The sequence below is a fragment of the Lagenorhynchus albirostris genome, chromosome 2 (genome assembly GCF_949774975.1).
Source record: "Lagenorhynchus albirostris chromosome 2, mLagAlb1.1, whole genome shotgun sequence".
Lineage (NCBI taxonomy): Eukaryota > Metazoa > Chordata > Mammalia > Artiodactyla > Delphinidae > Lagenorhynchus > Lagenorhynchus albirostris.
In genome coordinates this window covers 165,834,854-165,859,764 of record NC_083096.1, presented here as the reverse complement: position 1 = coordinate 165,859,764, position 24,911 = coordinate 165,834,854, and the positions used below count along the sequence as shown (strand labels likewise).

The 24,911-nt window shown below is 45.1% G+C and overlaps 1 protein-coding gene across 3 annotated transcripts in view; it reads left to right on the top strand.

Annotated features, from left to right (window-relative positions):
• The window catches only part of CEP85 (centrosomal protein 85), a 32,105-nt gene extending 7,460 nt beyond the window's left edge, over positions 1 to 24,645 (top strand). The window contains exons 3-14 of one of the 3 annotated variants that reach the window (XM_060140979.1): positions 2,622 to 2,774; positions 8,652 to 9,343; positions 10,169 to 10,302; positions 10,714 to 10,831; positions 11,909 to 12,094; positions 15,640 to 15,792; positions 16,016 to 16,170; positions 17,309 to 17,423; positions 18,354 to 18,404; positions 21,052 to 21,159; positions 22,312 to 22,537; positions 22,928 to 24,645. In XM_060140979.1, coding sequence (XP_059996962.1) covers positions 2,622 to 2,774; positions 8,652 to 9,343; positions 10,169 to 10,302; positions 10,714 to 10,831; positions 11,909 to 12,094; positions 15,640 to 15,792; positions 16,016 to 16,170; positions 17,309 to 17,423; positions 18,354 to 18,404; positions 21,052 to 21,159; positions 22,312 to 22,537; positions 22,928 to 23,088 — 2,252 coding nt within the window. In that variant the 3' untranslated portion in view covers positions 23,089 to 24,645. Of the gene's footprint in view, positions 1 to 2,621; positions 2,775 to 8,118; positions 8,340 to 8,651; positions 9,344 to 10,168; positions 10,303 to 10,713; positions 10,832 to 11,908; positions 12,095 to 15,639; positions 15,793 to 16,015; positions 16,171 to 17,308; positions 17,424 to 18,353; positions 18,405 to 21,051; positions 21,160 to 22,311; positions 22,538 to 22,927 lie in introns of those variants that run through there. The other 2 variants (XM_060140981.1, XM_060140980.1) reach the window with 2 other exon arrangements.
• Positions 24,646 to 24,911: the final 266 nt, after the last annotated feature.

Here is a 24,911-nt window from a genome sequence, read left to right as displayed (position 1 = left end):
TACTTTTTTTTTTTGCGGTACGCGGGCCTCTGACTGTTGTGGACTCTCCCATTGCGGAGCACAGGCTCCAGACGCGCAGGCTCAGCGGCCATGGCTCAGGGGCCGAGCCGCTCCACGGCATGTGGGATCTTCCTGGACCGGGCACGAACTCGTGTCCTCTGCATCGGCAGGCGGACTCTCAACCACTGCACCACCAGGGAAGCCCAGCAGTCTCTCATTTGATTGATAATGGTCTTAATATTTGATAAGGATGCTGCTGATAGGACGTGATACCAGCTTTCAGACTTGAATTTGGAAATAATCATAGTCTCTATAACTACACCAAAACATATTTTTATTTTAGCAAATATCACTTTTAGAATTGATGTATGGGGTGGGTGAACAGAGAAGTGGTAGTGGTGAAGAAGATTAGTAGTAGTAACAGGGAGTGATTTCCAGTAGGAGGCCAGGAACATGGTAGTCGAGACCCTCCATTGATTTTCATTATTTCAAAAGACCTGACAAATTGTACACTGACTAGAGAGATAATGCCATATAGACTCACCAGGAGGTCAAATTTCTTTGCTTCTCGCTAGAATTATGTTAATTTAGTATAGTAACACTGGCTAATCTTATGCTGATCAGATGCTCTGATTTTTGGCTGTGTTTTCTATTAAAGATTGTTACAGGGACTTCCGTGGCAGTCCACCTGTTAAGACTCTGGGTTTCCAATGCTGGGGATGCGGGTTCGATCCCTGGTGGGGAAACTGTGATCCCACATGTCACGCAGCACAGCCAAAAAATTTAATAAAAAAAAGAAATTGTTACCAATTACTGTGTGTATATAGATTCTTTCAAATCAGGCAGTCCACTGAGACCCAAAGAATAAAAGGAGTTCTTGGGGAAAGTGAGGTTGTCTTCAGTAGAAAGCAGAAGTAAGGGTAGCAAAAAAAAGGAGCAACTGTAGAAGAAAGTAGGTTCAAAAGATGGGAGAAGGGCTTCCCTGGTGGCGCAGTGGTTGAGAGTCCGCCTGCCGATACAGGGGACGCGGGTTCGTGCCCTGGTCTGGGAAGATCCCACATGCCGCGGAGCGGCTGGGCCCGTGAGCCGTGGCCGCTGAGCCTGCGCATCCGGAGCCTGTGCTCCGCAATGGGAGAGGCCACAACAGTGAGAGGCTCGCGTACCACAAAAAAAAAAAAAAAAAAAAAGACGAGAGAAGCACTAAATTCAAATATCATTTGCTTCCCGCTAAATCATAGAGTCCGTAGAACCACATTTTCTGATTTCAGCTCAAACTCTGATGCTTTAAATGGATAAGTAGCTACCATTACCTGTTTGTTTGTTTACATGGATCATCAGATAAAGTTTAGAAAAATTACAGTGGTTTTTAAAAAATAATTTGAATTTAATTCTTTGCTAGTATATTAGTAAATCAAGTATTTATTGAACACTTCGTATCTACCAGCCCTCAAACAGCAAGCTGATAAAGTCAAATAAATCTCATCAGTCTTGTTTCATCTTACCTGCTCAGAAACTTTAGTAGTTTCTTTGCATTGCCCCCGCCCCACAAACTCTTCAGATTAACTTATAAGACTCATCTTGATCTGGATTTACCTTAACCACAAGGGTACCCTGATGCAGTCAAAGCAGTGGTTTTCAGCAGGGGACTGGATTGCCTGTTACCTTGCAGAGCATTTGGGAACATATGGGATGTTTTCAGGTTTTATAGTGATGGTGGGATGGAGTGAGGGCTGCTGCTGGCATTTAGTTGACGGGCAGGGACTAGGAATGCTTAACCATCCTGTAATATGTAGACTATACATTGAAGAATTGTCAGGCCCAGAATGCCAAAAGCACCTGTAGGAAATCCTGTAGGAAAGAATGTGGGTATTGGAATCAGAACAACCTGGGTTCGAATCTCAGCTCTGTCCTCTGCAAAATAGGGGTTATAATACTTTTCAGTGAGTAGGTAGATGAGATCATGTTTGTAAAGTGCTGTGGCTTCTAGATTGCAAAGAATGGAGCTGCTATTAACTATTACTGTCCCAGTACCCCTGGATTCTTGGTAGTTTTTATTTCTGTCTTTGAACATTCTCACCTCTTATGCTATTTCCATTTAAAATTAACTGAGCTTCCCTGGTGGCACAGTAGTTAAGAATCTGCCTGCCAATGCAGGGGACACGGGTTCGAGCCTTGGTCCAGGAAGATCTCATATGCCGCAGAGCAATTAAGGCTGTGCGCCATAACTACTGAGCCTGCGCTCTAGAGGCCACAAGCCACAACTACTGAGCCTGCCTGCCACAACTACGGAAGCCCGTGCACCTAGAGCCCGTGCTCTGCAACAAGAGAAGCCGCTGCAATGAGAAGCCCATGCACTGCAGTGAAGAGTAGTCCCTGCTCGCCGCAACTAGAGAAAAGCCTGTGCGCAGCAGCGAAGACTCAATGCAGCCATAAATAAATAAATTTATTAAAAAAAAAAAACTCCCTAAAATTAACTAATTCAGAGTAGCTGAAATAGGCACAGGAGAAAGAAAGGTGTGGGGTGCCACTATTCTCTAATAGGTTTAAGCGATTTTTAAAAAAGTCTTGTGGGGTTACCTGAGCAGGTTCACACTAAAGGTGGGAAATGCCACTTGTTTCAGGTTCCAATGTGATTCAGAGGGGTGGTTCCCTGGGGACTGAATGGCAGACCCCAGTTATCTCGGAGGCCTTTCGGAGCCGCTTCAGCCGCTGTTCAAGTATAGCCGACAGTGGGGACACAGCCATTGGCACATCATGCTCAGACATTGCGGAGGGTAAGTTTGGATTAATGATTTGATTACCAAAATGTGTTGTCAATTTCAAATTGTATTCCACGTACATTGTCATTTCCAGAGTATTCATAAGCCAATCCATTCAGTCAAGGAGTCTTCTTGATTCTTCTTATCCTATGCTCCTCACAGCCGGTCCTTTCCTCTCAACTTCTACTGTTTGTCCTGTCTGAAACAACTTTCTAATAGGTTTCTTGGCATCAGGTCTTTCCCTCTCCTACCAGATTAATCTTTCTAAAAGCCTGATTTCATAGTTTCCCTTTCCTGCAAATCCTCAGTTGTTTCTTTTACTTGGAGGATAAAGGTCAGAGTCCCAATTCTGTGATATGGCCCTATCCCATTCAAACATATTTCTCACTGTCACCAGGTATGTTGTCTTAACTATGCTACGTGCAGAACCTTTTTTTGTTGTTGTTACTTGAGCTCTTTCCTTCTTTAATCTGGGCCCCTTTATGCTGTTCTCATCTCCTCTTGCCCCTCCCAGCTATGCTTATCTTATCTTATGATTTAATGACACGTATGAAAAAGCTTTTCCAATTTCTTCCTCCCATTACTGATCTTCCTTTTTGCAATTTTATATCTTTATTTTTTTCTGTCACTTGTTTTTGCACTTAAGTATTAACTGTCAGGCTGTACTTTACAAGAGTATTTTGTTTCTTCATTTAGATGGTGGGTTCCTAGGAGGGCAGAAAACCTAATGATAATAATTAATTACTGTTTATCAAATACTTTATGATGCATACTGTGCTAAATTTTTTTCTACATTTTTTCATTAATACCTTTAAGAACTCTGAAATATTTTATTTCCAATCTACAAATGAGAGAGCTGAATTTCAAAATGATTAAATGAGCTGATGAAAGTCACAAAACTAATTACCTTGGTACTTGGTGCATCTGATAAGATGTCACACCCACTAGGATGGCTATAATCAAAAAGATAATAACAATCGTTGGTGAGAATGTAGAGAAACTGGAACCTTTGTACATTGCTGGTGAGAATGTAAAATGTTGTAGCTGCTTTGGAAAGCAGTTTGGCAGTTCCTTAAAAGGTTAAACATGGAGTTGCCTTATGACTCAGCAAATCTAGGTATATATACGCAAGAGAATTGATGAAAGCATACATCCACACAAAAACTTGTACACAGGGACTTACCTGGTGGCGCAGGGGTTAAGAATTCGCCTGCCAATACAAGGGACACGAGTTCGATCCCTGGTCCGGGAAGATCCCACATGCCGCGGAGCAACTAAGCCCGTGTGCCACAGTAACTGAGCCTGCGTGCCACAACTGCTGAAGCCCGCTTGCCTAGAGCCCATGCTCTGCAACAAGAGAAGCCACCACAATGAGAAGCATGTGCACTGCAACGAAGACCCAACATAGCCAAAAATAAATAAAATAAAATAAATAAATTTATAAAAAAAAAAAACTTGTACACAAATGTTCATAGCAGTGTTATTCTTCATAGCCAAAAATTGGAAACAACCTCATGTCTATCAGTTGACAAACAGATGAGTAAAATGTGGTATATCCATATGATAGAATATTATTCAGCCGTAAAAAGAAATGAAGTACCAATACCCCCCACAAACTGGATTAACTTTAAAAACATCTATGCTAAGTAAAAAAGCCAGGCGCGGAAGACCACATATTGTGTGAAATATCCATAATAGGCCAATCTGTAGGGAGATAGAAAATAGATTTAGTGGTTGCCTAAGGCTAGGGAAGTTAGAGTAAATGCAGCATGACTGCTAAAGGGTAAAAAGGTTTCTTTGGGGGGTGATGAAAATGTTCTAAAATTGATTGTAGTGATGGGTACATAATTCTGTGAATGTCCTAAAAACCATTGAATTGTATGTTTCAAGTGGGTGAAAGTTGTACAGTATGTGAACTGTATCTCAGTAAAGCATTTAAAAAAAAAGAAATGTTTGGAAAAAATAGAAGAATGAAAAGGAGAAAAACAAAACACATCAACTACATCTACTACTAGTACTGACTCCTGGACACCTGGCATTTAATTTTTTTTTTTTTTTTGCCACACCACGTGGCATGCGGGATCTTAGTTCCCCGACCAGGGATGGAACCCACGCCCCCTGCCGTGGAAGTGGGGAGTCTTAACCACTGGACTACCAGGGAAGTCCCTGGGATTTAATTTTAATAGTTTGACAGCTGTGTGTATATGGGCCCAGTGTCAATAAATATTGAGTTAATGGAATCATAGACTTTAAGGTAGACAGAACTTTAAAAATCACTTAATCCAGTTTTTTGCAGGTGAGTAGCAAAAATTCCCTGAGGGGTTAAGTAACTTGCCTGATGTCACACAGCTGGTTATCAGATTCAGATCTCCCACCTGTTGTTCTTTCCATCACTTGTGTAATCAAAAGTGTTAACTGTCAAGGTAGTTGTGACTTGTTAAGGTTTTGTCTACATGTGCAGTCATGGGACCTTTTTCATTCTGACTAAATAATAGGACTTACAAAAATCAAACAATGGTCTAGATTTTTCCCCCCATTGAATTGACTGGCTATATCTCATTCAGTCAAATTGTTACACAGATTGTGTGTGACTCGATGTGTGCTTTTTATTCCTTTGGGGAAATATATATATTAATTGCATAGTACATTCTTTTTTTTTTTTTTTTTTTTTTTTTTTGCGGTACGCGGGCCTCTCACTGCTGCGGAGCACAGGCTCCGGACGCGCAGGTTCAGCGGCCATGGCTCACGGGCCCAGCTGCTCCGCGGCATGTGGGATCCTCCCGGACCGGGACACGAACCCGCGTCCCCTGCATCGGCAGGTGGACTCTCAACCACTGCGCCACCAGGGAAGCCCATTAATTATCTATAGTAGTGTGTATATGTTAAAGCCAAACTCCTAATTTATCCCTTCCCCATCACACCTTTCCCTTTTGGTAACCATAAGTTTGTTTTCTAAGTCTGTGAGTCTGTTTTCTGTTTCGTAAATAAGTTCACTTGTAACATTTTTTTAGATTCCACATATAAGTGATATCACATGATATTTGTCTTTCTCTGTCTGACTTACTTCGCTTAGTATTATAATCTCTAGGTCCAACCATGTTGCTGCAAATGGCATTATTGCATTCTTTTTATGGGTGAGTAATAATCCATTGTGTATATGTACCACATCTTCTTTTGTCAGTGGACATTTAGGGTTTTTTTTTTTCTGGCTTCACTGTGCAGCTTGTGGGATCTTAGTTCCCTGACCAGGAATTGAACCCAGTCCATGGTAGTGAGAGTGCAAAGTCCTAGCCACTGGACCACCAGGGAATTCCCCATTTAGGCTTTTGATTCTACCCTTCTCTAAGGTGTTTTACCTTGAAGATTCTCAAGGGACAGGATAGAGGTGGGTACTGGAGAGCTCAGAAGGCTTTCAGTTTTTTGATAAAGACTGAAATTGTCACTGGCTTAATTCAGACTACCATACTTCATAAACCAGTAAGTGATGTAGGCAGAAGTGATCAAAATTTAGCAATAGCTAAGTCTACCCCTTACCAAGAAAGGGAGGTTGCTAGAAAGAACAAATTGCTTTAGGCGGGGATGGGGGTTGAGGGGCAGGGAGTGTGTTTGAGGAAAGGAGAGATTTAGAAATATATCCTTGAAGTGGCAAAAACCCAGTGATTTGGGGAATTGTAAACTTCTCATAAAAATCACGTATCCCATACACTAAATTTGGAAAGCCTTTGAAAATTGTAGATGATAGTGACCCTTTTGAAAATGTGTTGCTATTTCGTTTCAGAATGCTCTAAAACACAAACCAGACTTAGCAAGTGTGATGTAACTTGACATTTTATAGCACTTTCTGAGGATTACAGTTTCCTTAATATAAATAGATAAACCCAGTAGATAAGTGACAAATGCTGCCAAAGACCTCACTTCATCATCCGTAGGTGGACCACACTCACCAGAAAATTAGAAAAACCATATTCTCTTGGGCAGCTGGTACCTTTCTTCTTGGCTTTGTTTTTGCCATTACTGCTAGGCATTATGGGCTCAAAACAATTTGGTGAGTCTTTAGAGAGAGTGGGGCTGTGGATGGAGAATGGAAGGAGGTGTTGCTGAGTTCAGCATAGTAGCAGCCCTCACAACCACAGTCTTACTGTCCTTTGTTCCATAATTATATTTTGGGAGTGGGGACACTTGCTGAGAGTGGATATTATGGTGCCATTATGGAAGATTTCAAATAGAGACCTTACTAGTCTTAGAAGTCTTCATCACCACCAGTCTACCTTAACCCTGTTGACTAGTTCTGTATTTAAGTTTTGGGACATCAAAAACTGTGTCCTTTGACTCTGAAATGTCCTTTCTTGGTCCTGAGAAACTGATGCATGTCATCAAAAATTACTGGTTGTTTTGTTTCTTGTTTGTTCTTAGTATGGCATTTTATATATCCCACGATCATCTGAGTAGAGGAAATTAGAGACTATGCATATATTATAAGGGATAATTTGGCTTGCCTGTGGTTTTTTTTTTTTTTTTTTTTTTGCGGTACGCGGGCCTCTCCCGTCGCAGAGCACAGGCTCCGAACGCACAGGCTCAGCGGCCATGGCTCACGGGCCCACCCGCTCCGCGGCATGTGGGATCCTCCCGGACTGGGGCACGAATCTGTGTCCCCTGCATCGGCAGGCGGACTCTCAGCCACTGCGCCACCAGGGAAGCTCTTGCCTGTGTTTTTAAAGAGCTGCTTACAAACCCATATGAGAAGATGATAGCTGATCTATACTCATATAATTCTGGAAAAGGTTAGTGTCTGTCCTCATTAGCTGAGTGTGTTCTGTGTTGGTTGATGGAAAATGAAAAGAAACAAATCGGAGGTCTACTCTTCTCCGTGGTAGACATGCTTAGTTTGGAAAAGAATACTAGACATAGTTGAAAAAGGAAGACGTTTATATTCCTTGTCCCCCTCACTCAGTTTTCTGCCTGCTGAAGGTAACGTGTGTGTTTCCTCATATTCCTGTATTGTTCTTCGCTTGCAGCCCACTGTCCTGTGTTAATTCTGTGACCTTGTAGTCCTCTTCAGAGTAGCACTTGAAAGTTGGAAATATGTAGAAATATGAACCTTCTACAGCAGGGCCAATCAGCGAGTTGTCTCCCAAGACTAGGCAGGAGCTAAAGGAAACATAAGTCCAGTCTGAAGGAAAGTGAAAAATCACAGTTGTATACAAACAAGTGGGTAAATAAAAGGCAAAATATAAAAAAGAGGATTTCACTGTTTACCACTTGAGAGTGCTCACTGTGCTAGAATGAAACCTGAGAGTTACTAAGAATAACTTCACATATCCCGGCAGTCAGGTCTGGTGTGTGGGAGAGAGAACAGAATCCTGATTCAGATGCTGTGCTCCCTGCCCTAGATACAAAGCAGCACTATCCAGTTCGCCTTATTTTTTGGATAGTTCAGATTCATTGCTCACCTTCACAGGGGAGCTTTTGGAGATCACAGAGGATTCTGGCAGCCCTTGGAAAAGACATTTTTATTAGATTGGATTATAGCTTAGAGTTACTCAGCTCTTAGAGGAGTAGGATCTAATCCATTTCCCTTAAGTAAGTGATTTTTTTTTAAGTTCCATTTTCAGCTTTGTTGACTGGCAGGATTTTTTATTCAAATACAAAGGACAGAGTATAAGTTAAAAGTGAAGCCAGTGTTGCCTTTTGTTGGTTTGCCTTGTGAATGGCATTTGAGGTCCTAGAACACACATCTCCTGTTTAGGCTGCTGTGTTTTTTGCCTGATACTTGTGATGACAGTGCCCTTTCTGCGTGGTCTTAGGACAAGCAGAGAATGTCTGGCATAGCAGCCAAAGTCAAGAAAGCTTGCTGCCTCTATTTTGACTTACGGAAGACTGTTCTCTCCGCAGATTTTTGCAGCTCGAGTAGCAGTCCTTCTTTCCAGCCCATCAAAAGCCACGTAACCATTCCAACAGCCCATGTGATGCCTTCTACTTTGGGGACCTCTCCTGCCAAGCCAAATTCTCCTGCCGGACCCTCTTCTTCCAAACTTCCTTTGTCAGGGTTGACTGAAAGTGTGGGGATGACAAGAAATGGAGACCTCGGTGCAATGAAACGTTCTCCAGGCCTATCTAGAGATTTCATGTATCTTTGTGGTGCTGCTGGAGAGAATGGAGTTGAGCAGTCCTGGTTTCCAGCAGTGGGCCATGAAAGAGAAGAAGAGGCAAGGAAGTTTGATATTCCCAATATGGAGTCTACTCTCAATCAGTCGGCAGTGATGGAGACACTTTATTCAGATCCCCACTACCGAGCCTCCTTCCACAACCCAAGAACCGACACAAACAAGGAGTTATACAGAGTGTTGCCTGAGACCAAGAAGGCACCAGGCAGTGGGGCGGTATGTGAGCGGAATGGACCACACCCTAGTGGCAGCGGGGTTCTTCCTTTGGGACTCCAGCCTGCTCCTGGGCTCTCCAAGCCTCTACCTTCTCAGGTGTGGCAACTGAATCCTGACCCTTGGCATCCCCGTGAGCGATCTTGTGAGCTCAGCACTTGTCAGCAGCAGCTGGATTTGATCCGTTTACAGATGGAACAAATGCAGGTAGAGACCCTTCTTCCCTTGGATTTTGCAGTTTCTGTGCTGATCATAGAACTGTATAGGTTTTGTCCTATAAGTTTTGACTCCAAAGAAAGCATTTGTAAAAAGGAGGAAAGATGTTTGTAGATAGGAAATGAAGTCTTGTGAATGTCATCAAATCTGTTGGTGGTCTAATTAAACACCAGATAGTTTCTCCAAAGCAGAGGGTTATAAAGGGAAACCCAGAGTTAGGACACCAACACTGACTGTGTGTGTATGTATTTATGTACCAGTCAGTAGGCTAGGTACTTTAACGTACAGAATCTTATTTAATCCTTATAGCACTCTGATGAGGTAAATGTAGAAATTTACCAGTTTCTTAGAATAAGTAATGTGTCCAGGGTCACAGAGCTGGTGAGTGGCAGAGTTCTAGGGTTCAAAAACTATCTTTGAATCCCAGGTTCTTTCCACTATAACACTTTTGGGTTTAAAAAAAAAAAAAAAGTCCTTGTGCTGCTTAAGAATGGGAAGAAAGGAAGCAGGACACATTCTCCTTTCCTGGTTGGTGAGGACATCTTAGCTCCTGTTTAGCTTCTGTTGCCAGATAATGAAAGACAACTGACCTTTTCTTAGAAACTGGAGCCTTTCTGAGCAGGGAGTGTCCAGCTGGCAGAAGTCTCCCTAGCAGGTTCTTTCCAGTCATACATCAGAGCTAAAATTATTTCATAAACAGTGGGCCTTCTCAGACTGAGCCAAAGTAAGCCTTGACTGCAGACCCAGCTGTAGTTCAGGTGTTTTCAGGTGCCTATAGGTCAAGATTAAGCTGCTCTGGGCCTGCTTGTCTTTCAGCTTCAGAATGGAGCCATCTGCCACCATCCTGCTGCTTTTTCTCCTTCATTGCCCACATTAGACCCAGCACAGTGGATCAGCATCTTGAACAGTAATGAAAACCTTCTGAAGGAAAAGGAGCTCCTTATTGACAAGTAAGGGGGCAAGGGGTGTCATAGGGCTAGCCTCTGCTGTCCCAGCCCCCACTAAGGAGGTCTTCCCAAGGGCAGTGCATCTTCCTCTGTTTAGGACCCTGCCTTGCCTCATGGTAGAGCTAGGTCAGTAAGCAGCCTAGTCCAGTATGTGAGTAATGTGATAGGCCAGTTGCATATCTCTGCAGGGGCTGTGGGGAGTGCCTAAAGGAGGCAGCCGACTCTTCGCAGCTGATCTTTCTTCATTTCCCCTGTCAGTTTTCTCATTTGCTCTTCCTCCTTCAGGAAACAACACTGACCAGAATCCAAGGTCTTTGCTTACAAAGTGTGGTTTGTACCTAAGGAAAGTGGGGGCTCATATTGCAAGTCATTTGTGTCAGGACCCTGGACCTCATTCTATTCCGGCTTTTGCAGGCAGAGGAAACATATCTCTCAGCTGGAGCAGAAAGTGCGAGAGAGCGAACTACAAGTCCACAGTGCTCTTTTGGGCCGCCCTGCCCCCTTTGGGGATGTCTGCTTGCTGAGGCTGCAGGTAAACCTTGGCAGCCAGGATGGCATTCTGCTTGTCATAACCCAGTATCTTCCCTGTGCTTGGCACTGTTAGGCATCCAGGAGATAGAAAATGAACCAAGTGATATAAGGTGTCCCTGCCCTCAAAGAGTAAACATCTTAATTATAAAGTATCTCCTGTTCTGCCCTTGTGGGGGCAGAAAAGGCTTGAGGGTAGATCAAGTGGAAGTCCAGGTGCCTTGGTATCAGGACATACTTGGGAGAAAAGGAAGGCAGAGCAAGGTACGTAGTAAGACCCTAGAACTGAGTGATGCTTTGAGAAGTCTTAATATACCAGCCCTGGCCAAATGGAGGGGGAAGCAGAGGTAATGCAGGATTTAGAGCCATTCCCACTTTTATTCTTCCATGTCTAGGAGCAACTGAAGGAAACCATGCTCTCACTTAGGTCAGTAGCCCTAAAAGAAGTTGGCCAAGCTTCTTCTGTAATTTGGGCTTTTGAGTGATGTCTGTTAGACAGATTATAGTACTGTACTGGCTTTGCCACCTAGTGGGCCTGTTAAGATAGTGTTCCATCTTGTAGAATCAGAATGTTAGTGTGAGAAGGGCCGTTAGATAAAATCTAGTTCGGTACTCTAATTTACTGATGAGAAAATTGAGGCCCGAGAAGGAGGAAGAATTTGCCTGAAGTCATACAGAGAATGAGTGGAGGAGAACCAGGCCTTGAGCCCAGGTCTTCTGATACAGTGTCCTGTATTCCTTTGTTATACTACAACTCATCAAGTATTGCTTTAAGCCAGTGGTTCTGAAATTTGAGTATGCATCTGAATCACCTGGAGGGCTTGTTAAAACACAGATTATTGAGACCCATCCCCAGAGTTTCTGATTCACTGGGCCTGGGAGTTGGGCTTAAGAATTTGCATTTCTAACAAATTCCCAGGTGATGCTGAAGCTGTTAGTTCTAGGACCACACTTTGAGAAGCACTGCTTAAAGAAATTCTTAGAGAAAGGTGATATTTGACCACAAAGTATACTAGGTATAAGTAACGTGTATGGGACTGTCAGGGTAATGAACAGTTATATATTGAGAATCTCTCTGCAGGAATTGCAGCGAGAGAACACTTTCTTACGTGCACAGTTTGCACAGAAGACAGAAGCCTTGAGCAAAGAAAAGATGGAGCTTGAAAAGAAACTCTCTGCTTCAGAAGTTGAAGTCCAGCTCATCAGAGAGTCACTCAAAGTGGCATTGCAGAAGCATTCAGAGGAGGGGAAGAAACAGGAAGAAAGGGTGAGCTAAGGAGCTGATAGCTTTCTAATTCACAAAGGAGTTGGCAGTCAGCCCTCTCCTGCCAGACCCTAAGCTGTTTCTGGCCCCTATTCTTGGAACCTGGAGGAGCCAACTGGGTGAAACCCCCTACATTGACTTCTTATGCAGGATTGATCTGTTAGAAATGGAACCCCTCCTTTCTGCTTCATCTGCACAAAACTACCACAGAGAGGGAAAGCCGTATAATCCCTCACTGTCCCAGGTTGTGATGGGCTACCAGCTGGCCTGGGTGGAAAATCAGCCTGGGCAGTCATACGAGATTGTGCTGTGGCAAGATGTACCTGTGGTACATCATTCAGCCTGGTTTCTCCTCACTCTACCTAAAAAGTAGGTGAAGAATCCCATATATGCAGATATTTTGGGAGTTTTAACATTTTTGCCAGTGCTCTTAGAATTGCTTAGGGTGAGATTGGTTATCATAGAAGGAGCTAAATCTTTTGGTTCTGTTCACAGGTTGCACTAATGCAGACATTCTTGGGGGACCAGTTTAATAATGTTTAGTTCTGGACCACTTGCATCAAAGTCAGCTAAAGCAGTGTTTTGTAAACTTTAATGTGCTTAAGAATCATTTGGAGATCATGATAAAAATACAGATACGGATTCAGTAGTTGTGGGAGGGAAGGGGGCCCTGAGATCCTGCATTTCTAATAAGCTCCCAGGTGATGTTGGTGCCATTGGTACAGCATAGACTTAGAGGCTTGTTAAAAAAGAAACTTTTAATCAAAATAATACATGTATCTAAGTTAAATAACCAACATGTTATCAAATATCAACATATTTATAGTAAAAATTAGTGGTTCTGTGCCCAGCCCCACTCCACAGAATTATCTGTCCTCAACTCTTTTCTTTCTTTCTCCTGATATATACCTCTATATTTCTGAATAGTATTCTTTTTTTTTTTTTTTTTTTTTTTGAAGTATGCGGGCCTCTCACTGCCTCTCACTGTGGCCTCTCCCGTTGCGGCACGCAGGCTCAGCGGCCATGGCTCACAGGCCCAGCCGCTCCACGGCATGTGGGATCTTCTTGGACCGGGGCACGAACCCGTGTCCCCTGCATCGGCAGGAGGACTCTCAACCACTGTGCCACCAGGGAAGCCCTGAATAGTATTCTTTTATTGAATTTTTTGCTGTTTTTGTTTCATGAATGCAATATCTTTTCTCTGATGATATTGATTATACCTTTTGGGATATCTGCATCTGCTCATAGTGTTGTTTCTTGTTTCCTTCAGGTCTTTTTATTTTGGTGTCTTTCATGTTAGAGGCTTGGTGATCCTTGAATGAAAGAGTGCTCATATTTAAGAATGTAGTATTCTAGGGACTTCCCTGGCGGTCCAGTGCTTAAGACTCCACGCTTCCACTACAGGGGGTACAGGTTCAATCCCTGGTTGGGGAACTAAGATCTCACATGCCGTGCGCTGCAGCCAGAAAAGAAAAAAACAAAAAAAACCCCACAATGTATCAGTAGTATTTTAAAGCTGCGTGGAAGCTCTGGGTTCATGGTAGTTGCCCGGTGGGCTTCCCTGTGGGATGCTCGCTCGCTCGCTCTCTCTCTCTCTCTCTCTCTCTCTCCCCCTCTCAATTCACAGTTGGTTATCAGCATTTTTAATAAGCTTCCCAGGTGATTCTGATGCATATTAAAATGTGAGAATCTGGAGAATCACATGGAGCTTAAAGATTGTACCTGGGGTAAAGGTTTTGACTGATTTTCAGGGATCCCTCTTAGTACTGTGTTATCTTTGGATTAAATTAGGCCTGTGCCTCTTTGGCATCAGTAGATCTGCCTTACCTTTTCTCTGCTTTCTCTTACTTCCTCCAGCTTCCTTTTTCATGAGCCAAAGAAAAAGCCATAATAGTGAAGAAAAAGTTTCCATTCAACAAATCTTTTTTTTTAAATTTATTTGTTTAATTTATTAATTTTTGGCTGTGTTGGGTCTTCATTGCTGCGTGCGGGCTTTCTCTAGTTGCGGTGAAAGGGGGGCTACTCTTCGTTGCAGTACACAGGCTTCTCATTGCAGTGGCTTCTTTTGTTGCAGAGCATGGGCTCTAGGCGTGTGGGCTTCAGTAGTTGTGGCATGCGGGCTCAGTAGTTGTGGCATATGGGCTTAGTTGCTCCACGGCATGTGAGATCTTCCCAGACCAGGGCTCGAACCCGTGTCCCCTGCATTGGCAGGCGGATTCTTAACTACTGCGCCACGAGGGAAGCCCCATTCAACAAATCTTAATTGATTGCCTGCTCAGTGCCAAGCATTGTGCTGTGTGTTGGGGATATGATAGTAAGCAAAATGGACACAGCCCCTCCTCTCAAGGAGTTTAGAGTCTCATTAGCCCTTCCAGATGATTGCTTAGCTTTATATCCTATGTGGTGCTTAGGGAATAATGCGTTACCTATCTCAACAGAACAGACCGGCTGTATGTCTACTGTATATACAGTTATATTTACTTTTGCAATTCAGTTCTGATGCAGACCACTTAGAGTTAGCATCAGATTCCACAGGTTTAAGGGCATGGTCCCCCAAAAGACTATGCTTATTTGTTACTTCCGATGCCAGCTGCAAGTTTTGGGTTCCCTAGACTGCCTATATACTTCTGACCAACTGGCTATAAATCCAGGGGTTCCCATGACCCCTTCAGGTTCAGTAATTCACCAGAGCAACTCAGAACTCAGGATTACTTAGGATTACAGTTTTATTATAAAAATACAAATCAGGACAAGCCAAATAAAGAGACAAATAGGATGAGGTCTGGGAAGGTCCTCAAAGCAGGGCTTCTATACCTTTTCTCCCTTGGAATCAGAGCATGTCATCCTCCTAGCACATCCATGTGTTCACCAACCAGGAAGCTCCACTGAGCTTCGGTGTCCAGAATTTTTAATTGGGGTTTTATTATGTAGGCATGATTGAACTCAATCTCCTGTCTTTGTCCCCTCTTCACAGGGAGTTGGGCTCAACTCCATCGGTCTTTATAGTGACCAGTCTGCATTCTGGGTCATCTCATTAGCATAAATGCATTTATGGTGGGCTCTGGTCCACTAAGAAAAACAAAGATACTCCTTTTCTATTATTTGGGATATTCTAAGAGTTTAGAAGTTACCTCCCAGGAAGCTGGACAAAGACCAGACAAATTTTTTTTGGCTGCACTGTGCAGCATGTGGAATTTTCCCAACCAGGGATCCAGGGATTGAACCCAAGCCCCCTGCAGTGGAAGTACGGAGTCTTAACCACTGGCCTATCAGGGAAGTCCCAGATTCCTTATTATACCGTAGAGCTACCAATTTTTGAAAACTGCCAAAGGAGCCCCCCTTCCTTGCCCTTGATTAGAAAGTTCTTGTGTGTTAACTCTGCATTTTATGCCCTAATCTCAAATGGCAAAATTTTATCAGCTTCCTGCATTCATTGTAGTGGAAAACATTTATAGCCCTAAGGGCAAAGACATCACTTCAAAAAAAGTTGATGTTCAGGGTTGTAGAGGAGTCAATGAAGACAGATTCTCGACATTTCTTCCCAATAGGTCAAGGGTCGTGATAAACATATCAATAATTTGAAAAAGAAATGTCAGAAGGAATCAGAGCAGAACCGGGAGAAGCAGCAGCGTATTGAGACCTTGGAACGCTACCTGGCTGACCTGCCCACCTTGGAAGACCATCAGAAGCAGAGCCAGCAGGTAGCAGCAATGTCTGGGCATACCTGGGGCAAGAAGGGAGTGGCCAAGCAGGGGGGCTTTCTCAGCCTCTGCTGCATGCAGTTACCTTGTGGCTTTCTGAAAGGAAGATCCTAAAGGAGTCATGTCCACACACTCATATCACAACTGAACTGCAAATTTTTTGAGATACCCAGACAGAGTCTTCCTTGGCCTGTTGACCTAAGCATGGAATCCTGTCTTTCAGCTTAAGGATTCTGAGTTGAAGAGCACAGAGCTGCAGGAGAGAGTGACTGAGCTGGAGAGTTTGCTGGAGGAGACCCAGGCAGCCTGCAGAGAGAAGGAGGTTCAACTGGAAAGCCTGAGACAGAGGGAAGCAGAATTCTCCTCCACTAGACATAGGTAAATACCCCTGTGGGGTTGAGGAAAGGAGTGGAGAGCTATATTCTGGTCCTGGCTACCCCACTCATTACCTGTGTGACTTTGGGCAAATCACTTCACTTCTCTGAGCTTCATTTTCTTTGGATTGTAAGTAATAGGAAAGCTGTTTATGGATAAGGACTATGTCTTTGAGATGGAACGTGGGGGGTATAGTGGTGCAGTGGGGTGGGATTTGTCACTGTATCCTTTGGAAGGCTCCAATCCAGTACCTGGCATAATAATACTAGATAATAATCCTTGAATATGTATGTGTTGAATGAACGGGAGCACTTCATAAACTGGAAAATGAGTATCTCTATATTTGCAAAAGTAGATCCTGGTGCTGAGGACTGGAGGTTATCCACATTTTGAATCTTGCAAGGCAAAGCCTACCAGGAGCATCTGTTTCTTCTCCTCAGCCCTAGGGATTGCTCTCGATTGCCACAGCAGGTTCTGAGAACAAAACAGGATGCCATAATGTACTCTCAGGGTGTCTTGGGAGCCTCCTCCATGTTAATAGAAGTTTCTGAAAATGTAGTGGCTGTGTTTCAGCAGCCTCTTGGACCAAATCCAGCTGCTAATGGGATGGATTGGATTTCTCATCCCATATTCAACCACAGTGACCCTGTTGTTTATTTCAGCAGATGGGCCATGATGAAAGTGATTGTGGGGATCCATGGGAGGAGACCACTGGTTGGAGTCAGAAGCGAGGTTAGGGGACATAGCTGGGTCTGCCCCAGACTGTATGTGCAAAGAAAAAAGATTTTTTTGGTATTTTCTAAAATTTCTGCATTGTATACGTGTGACTTTTATAATTTAAATACATGTGATGAATGTTTACTTTTAAATATCAAAACAAAGAATAAAAAAACCTTGGGCAGGTAGAGAATTGGTAGCACATTGTATAGATGCTGACCTCTAGGGAATGGAACTAGCATAGACTGAGCAAGCAGCTTCTGTGTGGCACTCCCTACGTTATACAGACCTAAGACATTATCCCCACCTATGGCTTGGAAGGGTGTAAATGTCTTGCCCCAAAACATACAGTAAATAGCGGAATCAGGAATCAAAGCCACATCCCTCTAACTTCAGAGTTCTTTAAGAGGCCACTGTTTTTCAGCCTGCAAGATAAGCAGTGTGTGGAGGCGGCCAGTGGAGAAGATACAGCTCAATGGGGAGAAGGTCCCCAAGTGGAAATGGAGTCCTGGCAGAAGGAATGTGATTCCCTTCGAAAGGTGACTGAGGGTGTCTAGGCTGTAACGGGGTAGGCTTAGGAAAGAAAAGATTGGGTATTGGTAGGGAACCATGAATTTATGACCCTGAACCCTCTAGGATCTGCTGCCCAGAGTTTTTCTCTCCTTCTGAGAAGTCATCCCTGCATAATAAATTTGCATTTTAGATATTCATCCTTATGACTAGCAAGCAACATTAGGGAAGGACATGCCTCTGAACATCCAAATTTATATGCTCCAAAATGGTACACTGAAGCTTGGTGCACTTCATTCATGGCTCAGGCCCTATTCAGAACCTCTTGCATTGGGCAAAGTTCTACCCAGTGAGGGGGCTCTAATTCAGCAGAGAAGAAGGAGCTCGGGGCCTAGCAGTGAGACTGGTTGAAGGTCAGCAAAAAAGAAGACCCAGAAATGGTTCAGAGAGTACCTGAGGTCTTAAAGGACAGGAAACTAGGCCTGTTCAGGTTCTCTCCTCGAACAGTCAGTGTGACCAAAGCTATAAGTAATGATAACTGTCATAGCCCTGGATAGGACAAGCTTCATTAAACTGAGTTTTCAGTCATGTCCTTTACCAAAGAACCAGAATATACACTGGCTGTATATGAAGTTGATTCTACTGGCCTACAATCATCAGGGTGAGGGTGTCTCTCTCCACCCGACTTCCCCATGGTGGTCATAGGTCCACACTACATTCCTCTTTGTTTAAATCTCTTTGTGACTAGAGCACAGGAGTGTGAAGCTAGTTAGCCAGGATAGGGAGTCTGGGTTATTTTTCTGTAGGTAGAGCTAACTTGTCTTCACTCTGTTCTCACTATTGACTGGCTGTAGCCAATTGGGCTAAGAGCCAGACCACAGATCCTAGTACAGCCTCTTGCCCTCTGACCTCACTATCAGCATGTGCTTACAGCCTTCCTTGATAACTTTGCCTTTCAGATTGTGGAGAAGCAACAGCAGAAGATTGATCAGTTGCGTTCACAAGTACAGGTGAGCTGGAGTCCTTGGGGCATGGTGGGCAGGACTTAATGATGGAATTTCTAGAATTCAACCAACACTATTCTCTGCCATGCAATTTACTCGGTGTTAGGAGCACAAGAATGAGACCCAGTCAGTTCTTTTAGCCTACATTCTTGTTGGGAAGGGGTTTTAGCACAGTACTGTTAGAGCATCCATGTTATCCTGGGGGAGCATAGAAGAGTCAGTGGAAGTAGGGAGGTCAAGGAAGGGTTTCTGGAGATCATGAGCCTTCTTTTTTTTTTTAATTAATTAATTAATTTTTGGTTGCATTGGGTCTTTGTTGCTGCACACGGGCTTTCTCTACTTGGGGTGAGCGGGGGCTACTCTTCATTGCAGTGTGCAGGCTTCTCATTGCAGTGACTTCTCTTGTTGCGGAGCACAGGCTCTAGGCACGCGGGCTTCAGTAGTTGCAGCACACGGGCTTAGTAATTGTGGTACGTGGGCACAGTCGTTGTGGCTCGTGGGCTCTGGAGCGCAGGCTCAGTAGTTGTGGCGCACGGACTTAGTTGCTCAGCGGCATGTGGGATCTTCCTGGCCCAGGGCTTGAACCCATGTCCCCTGCATTGGCAGGTGGATTCTTAACCACTGCGCCACCAGGGAAGCCCTCATGAGCCTTCTTGAAGGAGGAGGAAGGGTTAGCCAGTCGATGAGGAGGCACAGGATAGGATGGTATTTCCTGATAGAAGGAACAGCATGGGTAGGAACATGAAGGCATGAAACAGCAGGGTTTGCACATGGAGCTGCAAGCAGTTTGATATTGTTGAAGTAAAGTGGTAAATGGAGAACTGGGCTATGGGAGGGCTGGGACTGTTCAACCAAGTTAGCTTTTATTCTTTAGGTAGGTGATGGGAATCTACTATAGTATTTAATTGGGGCGTGATGTGGTCAGGTTTGCAACTCAGGCTTGAGGGTGGAAGAATATTGGCACATGGAGAGTTACAAGGCTGGAGGCCAGTGGACTGTAGCAGAAATCCTAGTGAGAGATGATGAAGGATGATGCATAAGGCAGCATTGCAAGAAGGAGTTGTGAGGGGACAAATTTAAATGAATTTTAGGAGGTAAAATAGAGAGGAATCAGTGACTGATAGAATGTAGGAGGTTGAAGAATAAGGAAAAATCAAAGACAACTCCTGGTTTCTATTTTGGGCCAGAGTAGGAGTGTCCTTAATTGGGTTCTCCAAGAAATCCTAGGTACAGATTCTCTTTGGACTCTAATAGAGGTTTTCACACCAAACAGGAGAGATGCACGTCCACTGAGGAAGAACTGAAAGCTGCAGTCCTACCCTTGCCATTATGTGGGTCTATTTAGTTCACATATTTCAAGTCCTGTAAGGAGATAGTCAAGCCTAGTGAGTGTTTACATCCATTTATTATTATGATGATGATGATTAGCTGCGCTGCTCGGCTTGCGGGGTCTTAGTTCCCTGATCAGGGATTGAACCCAGGCCCTCGGCAGGGAAAGTGAAGAGTCCTAACCACTGGACTGCTGGGGAATTCCCTACATCCATTTAAAATCCCAGGATTTTAGTAGTTTTTAGTGGATCTCAAAGTATGTTTCTTGGAACTCTGAGGTTCCACAGCATTTAAAATAGTATATTTACCCATGATGAGACTTTGGTGGAATTAGGTGGATTCAAAATGGTCACCTTGGGTGTTTCATAGTGGTGAGACGTTTTCCTTGGCTGCTAAATTTTTTATTAATACAAAATGGAAAAGTTCAGAAATATTATTTATACTTTATTTGTTCAAGTCAGTTTCAAAACTGGGGGGAAATTGGAATGAACCAGAATGAGAGGCAGAAGATAACAAATATAAATACCTCCCTCTCTTGACCCTGACTACCCCTACACATAAACGCACGCACGCACGCATTATAACTAGATTAAGTGCCCGAGAGAGTGCTCTCTCTACCCCTTCTCATCTCTGTCAAAAACATTTAATATACAGTATTGTCAAGGGCATTTGGCTGTGAGCTCCTCAAAGACAGGGATTGTTTGGTATTCTTTTTAGTATCCCCAGTGCCTGTCAACAGTAATTGCTCGATAAATAATTGAACTCAACTCAATGGACGTTCCTTGCCCTCAAGAAAGTTATGGTCTAGTGGAGGGAGGAATCATGTGCACAGCCAACAAATGTACTCATGAGCCATGATGGAGGTATGAGTAGCAGGGCAATATTAGGATTAATTGGATCTAATTTGCAGATTAAGGAAGGTTCTGGCAGAGCAGAGGGGCATTCTGGGCAAAGGGGAAAGAGGAGTGAGCAACAGTATTGGAACTGTAACCTTTGGGGATGAAGGCCAGTTAGTCGTTCAGTGTGACTGGAGTAGAGGCTGTGTGGAGGGTAGAAAGAGATAAGGATAGAAAAGTAAGTAAGGGCCAGACTGGCCTAGAATGCCCTGCTGAGGAGCTGGCCTCTATTGCTACATGGTCAAGGGCTAGAGAAGGGTTTTGATGCGAAGTCACAGATCAGGGCTGTTGTAAAATAATCTCTTAGCAGCAGTGTGTGGGCAGGGTGCAGCTTTACTATGTATATAGTCCAGACCAGAGGCGATATGGTCTGAAGTAGACTTGTTACCCCTGACATGTTCTCCCACCCTCCTTGCCATGGGATGCAGAGCCTAGAGCAGGAAGTGGCTCAAGAAGAAGGAACAAGCCAGGCCCTGAAAGAGGAGGCCCAAAGGAGGGAGACAGCCCTGCAGCAGCTGCGCACAGCTGTGAAAGAGGTGAGCAGCAACAGCTAGGCCTCTTGGTACTGTCTTTACAAACCTGGTTTCTCTGTATCCTCCCGATCCCTTCTCCCACAGGAGCCCCCACGTTTGGGAGGTCCCTGCTAAGCTTTTTTGGCAGAGGAGTAAGAAGGGACATTGCATCATCCTTTATATTAGAGGTCCTAAGCCTTTGAGTGGCCATAATTACCCAGGAATGCTTTTTGGATATGGACGATCACTCTCTCTTATTTTGTATTCCCACAGCCACAGGTTTGTGGGGTTGGGGATGAAGGGATCAAGAAGATTGAAGGTTTGGTGATCCTCATGGAGTAAACAGAGTTGTCGGCAGGGGGCGGCCAAGGTCACTGCCCAAGTGCTGAGGAAGGAGTCTCCCAGAACTAGGATTGTCACATGGCCCAGTGTGGGTGAAGGGTGGACTGGAGGAGAAAGTCTATTCAGTGTCTTTAAAACAGAATAGAGGTAGGAAGGGAAGGAGTGTGCATTAAGCTGTTCTGGGAAAGGGAGGGAAAGAGACACAGATGGACGTGAATAGCTGGTCTCTGTAGTGAAGCCTGACTCCACTGAGGTGAAGGATTGAAAAGGCAGGACACGTTTCAGCACTATGTCCTCCAGGTCCCCAGCTGCTTCAGCCCTGCCTCGTCCCTACCCACCCAGTGGCCACTAGCTGTCTTGTTGTCTTTCTTGCCTGCTTTATTCCTCTGACACACTCTGATCTGGCTGGCTGGTGGCCACTTTTGTCAGGGTGGCAGGGAGAGATTGAAACCAGTGTCTCCTCAGATTTCACAGTTCACGTTAAACCTTCTCTGATAGCCTGGCTAACAGAGTTGGCTGAGGGACTGGCTTCAGATAGAGTTCCGAGGGGCGGGAGTATCTTCTCTGGTTCCTGAACAGAAACCTGGAGGCTGCTGACTCAGTCTGCTGGGGTGCAGTTTCCCCTCCAATGCTGCAGCCCTGTGGGCCCAACCTACCTGCAGGAGAAACTAGGCCTGATATTGAGGGGGAAGAGGGGAGTGCAAGGAGGGGGGACATCGCCTTTGACTCATAGCTTCCCCTCCACGCACATATATACATATATCCACACTCATGCACAGATACTCTGCTTTTCCCTGGGCCTGGGTTAATGTGCTCGCCTCTCTGTCTGCTCAGCTTTCAGTACAGAACCAGGACCTCATTGAGAAGAATCTGACGCTCCAAGAACACCTGCGCCAGGCCCAATCAGGGTCCCCATCTTCATCAGACACGGCCCAGCTGGCATTTGAGCTGCATCAGGAGTTGGCCCGTTGCCTTCAAGATCTGCAGGCTGTCTGTAGCATTGTGACCCAGAGGGCCCAGGGACATGACCCCAGTCTCTCCCTGCTCCTGGGCATTCACTGTGAGTCCTCAGGCCAGTCTGGGACCCAGGAGAGAGTGGCTTTCATTCTCCTCTCACCCCTATCTACCTTTCCCATCATTACTGGTAATTTGTGAACTGGGCTCCGTAGACCTGGTCACCACCCTCTGGGAGTTATGTGTTTTGCAAAGTAGACGTTCAGTAAATCTGTTTTGGAAACAGGCATCCTTATGGGGTACCTGGGTGAAGGACAAACACAAACGTGGCCCTTAGGCAGCAAGATTTCAGCCCGTTATTCCTAGGTGCTTTTTAAAAAGTGCCATGTTCCAAGACCACAGGCCTTATGGCACTGCATATCCATACTGCGCTTTCCACAGGAAAGTGTCTCCTGAGTGATTTACTAATAATCTCTCGAAATGCTCTCCTCCCCAGCTACACAGCACGCAGGGACTCAGCTAGATTTTCAGAAGCCGGATGTGATCAGGAGGAAACTAGAAGAGGTTCAACAGCTACGCCGTGACATCGAGGACTTAAGGACCACCATGTCAGACAGATACGCCCAGGACATGGGAGAAAACTGTGTCACACAGTGAGGAATGCTGGGGGTGGGACAGGCTGTATTCCCCAAGGGAGAATCTGGTCTGCTGAGAGCCCGGTCCAGCAGGTCCTGCCCTGACAATCTCTTGCCTCCTGTCTGCTGCTATTCCCAGAGAGAAGGATGGAGGGGAGGTATGAGCTGCACCTGGGGCCAAGGGCTGATTAGAGAATTTTGTTTGCCCTGCCCCACTCTGGCTTTGCCTTGTTGGATTGCATTTGTCCTGTCATCCTCATTTACCCTTTGAGGGTGAGTTAATAATTAACTTTTGCAGGTAGACTGGGAAGTCCTCACAGACTGTTCCCAGTTGCCGGCTGACGTCAAAGGCAAGCAGGCCTCTTACCTCCTTTCTCCATCCTTTGGGATGGCTCCACATTCATTCCCACTCCATACCTTGGTCGTGCTGATGCCCAGAGTTCCTTAGAGGGGCCAGGAAAGGCTGAGTACCAGTAACAATGGCCATTTGAGAATTCTCAGGCCCCATGTGCCAGCCTTCCTGGGACCTGAGCAGGCTCTGGGTTTTCCTAGGCCCAGTCCCACTGCTTCTTCCTCAGGGCTCTTGTTCTCATAGATGCCTCAGGGTGATCTATTCCTTAGCAAAGTACTAACTAGAATTGGGAGCCCAGGGATTATAACCAGGGCTTCTTCATCTGTGCTACCATGCCCGTTTACAGGAGACCCCACTCTAGTTGCCCTGTGCCCTTGGGGCCCTGGTCGTGTGGTTAGCACAGCCCTTTCTCCTTTGTTCTCAGGCTGGCCAGGTAGCCCCCTTGAGTGCAAACTCACTCCTCTATGGTTCTGGGTTTGGGCAGGATTTTCCCCCAGGATACCGCAGGGCAACTTTCAAGCTGCTCACCCCCTTCCCCCCGGGGCTGGGGCCAGTGCCTGGCCTTCTGATTTGTGCCTCTCTTGTGTTTGGGATTGGGGGTCCTTTCCCTTTCCTGCTCTGGGCTCCTTGAGAGTTCAGAGTACCCAGTACAGGTCAGCTTTAAGGTACAACTTTCAGTGTTTTTCGTTGTTTCTCCGGGGCCTTTGGACCCTCTGCTTTCTGGTTTCTCTTGCCTCCTCGTTGAGGGAGCATCTGGTAGTTTTTTGTATCTGGTTGTTGGGCCAGCCCCGGGCCTCCTCTAGATCTGGAGCCAGGCCAAGCCAGGCTGTGTGTGGGGAAGGGGGAGCACTGAGTAGTTCAGGAGTCCAGAGCCAGCCATTGGGAGATTCTTGCTAAGCTTCGGGCTGGCAGGGCAGCATCCTGGACCTCACTCCTGGCCTGAATGAGACTCCTTCATAAGTGTTTTTACTAGTTTGTGTTTTATTTATGGAGTGACTTATCCCTTCCATTCAGAGCAGCCCCACCCAGCCATCCCCTCAGCCTCTGGGCTCCTGCCTCCTAAAGGCAGAGCTGCCTGGTTGGTCTCCACCCTGTATTGGCAGCCCAGCCACCATGCTCACGGGTATTTTTCCTCATAAAGTTTATAAGCAGTTATTTATATGAATCCTTGTTATGTCAACTGGTTTGTATTGCCTATTTTGATTACAAAATAAAAATTTAACAGACTCCTCGGTTTCCCATTGCTTTCCATCACCATCAGCTCGTACTCCACCCCTCACTTTGGCTTGTTGGAGCCAAAGCCTGGGTGTTTAGCCAAGTTCTCCAAACAGCAGCAAGGAGGGAACTTTGGCAGGTCCAGCCTCAAGTCTATTTCTACCACTTCTGCTCCTCTGTCTTTCTGTGGGGACAGATAAGATCTCTTCCCACAGCACTTTCTGTTGGGTGAAGCTGCCCTGAGTCACAGAGCAAGTTTGTCATTGAGTTTCAGTAAT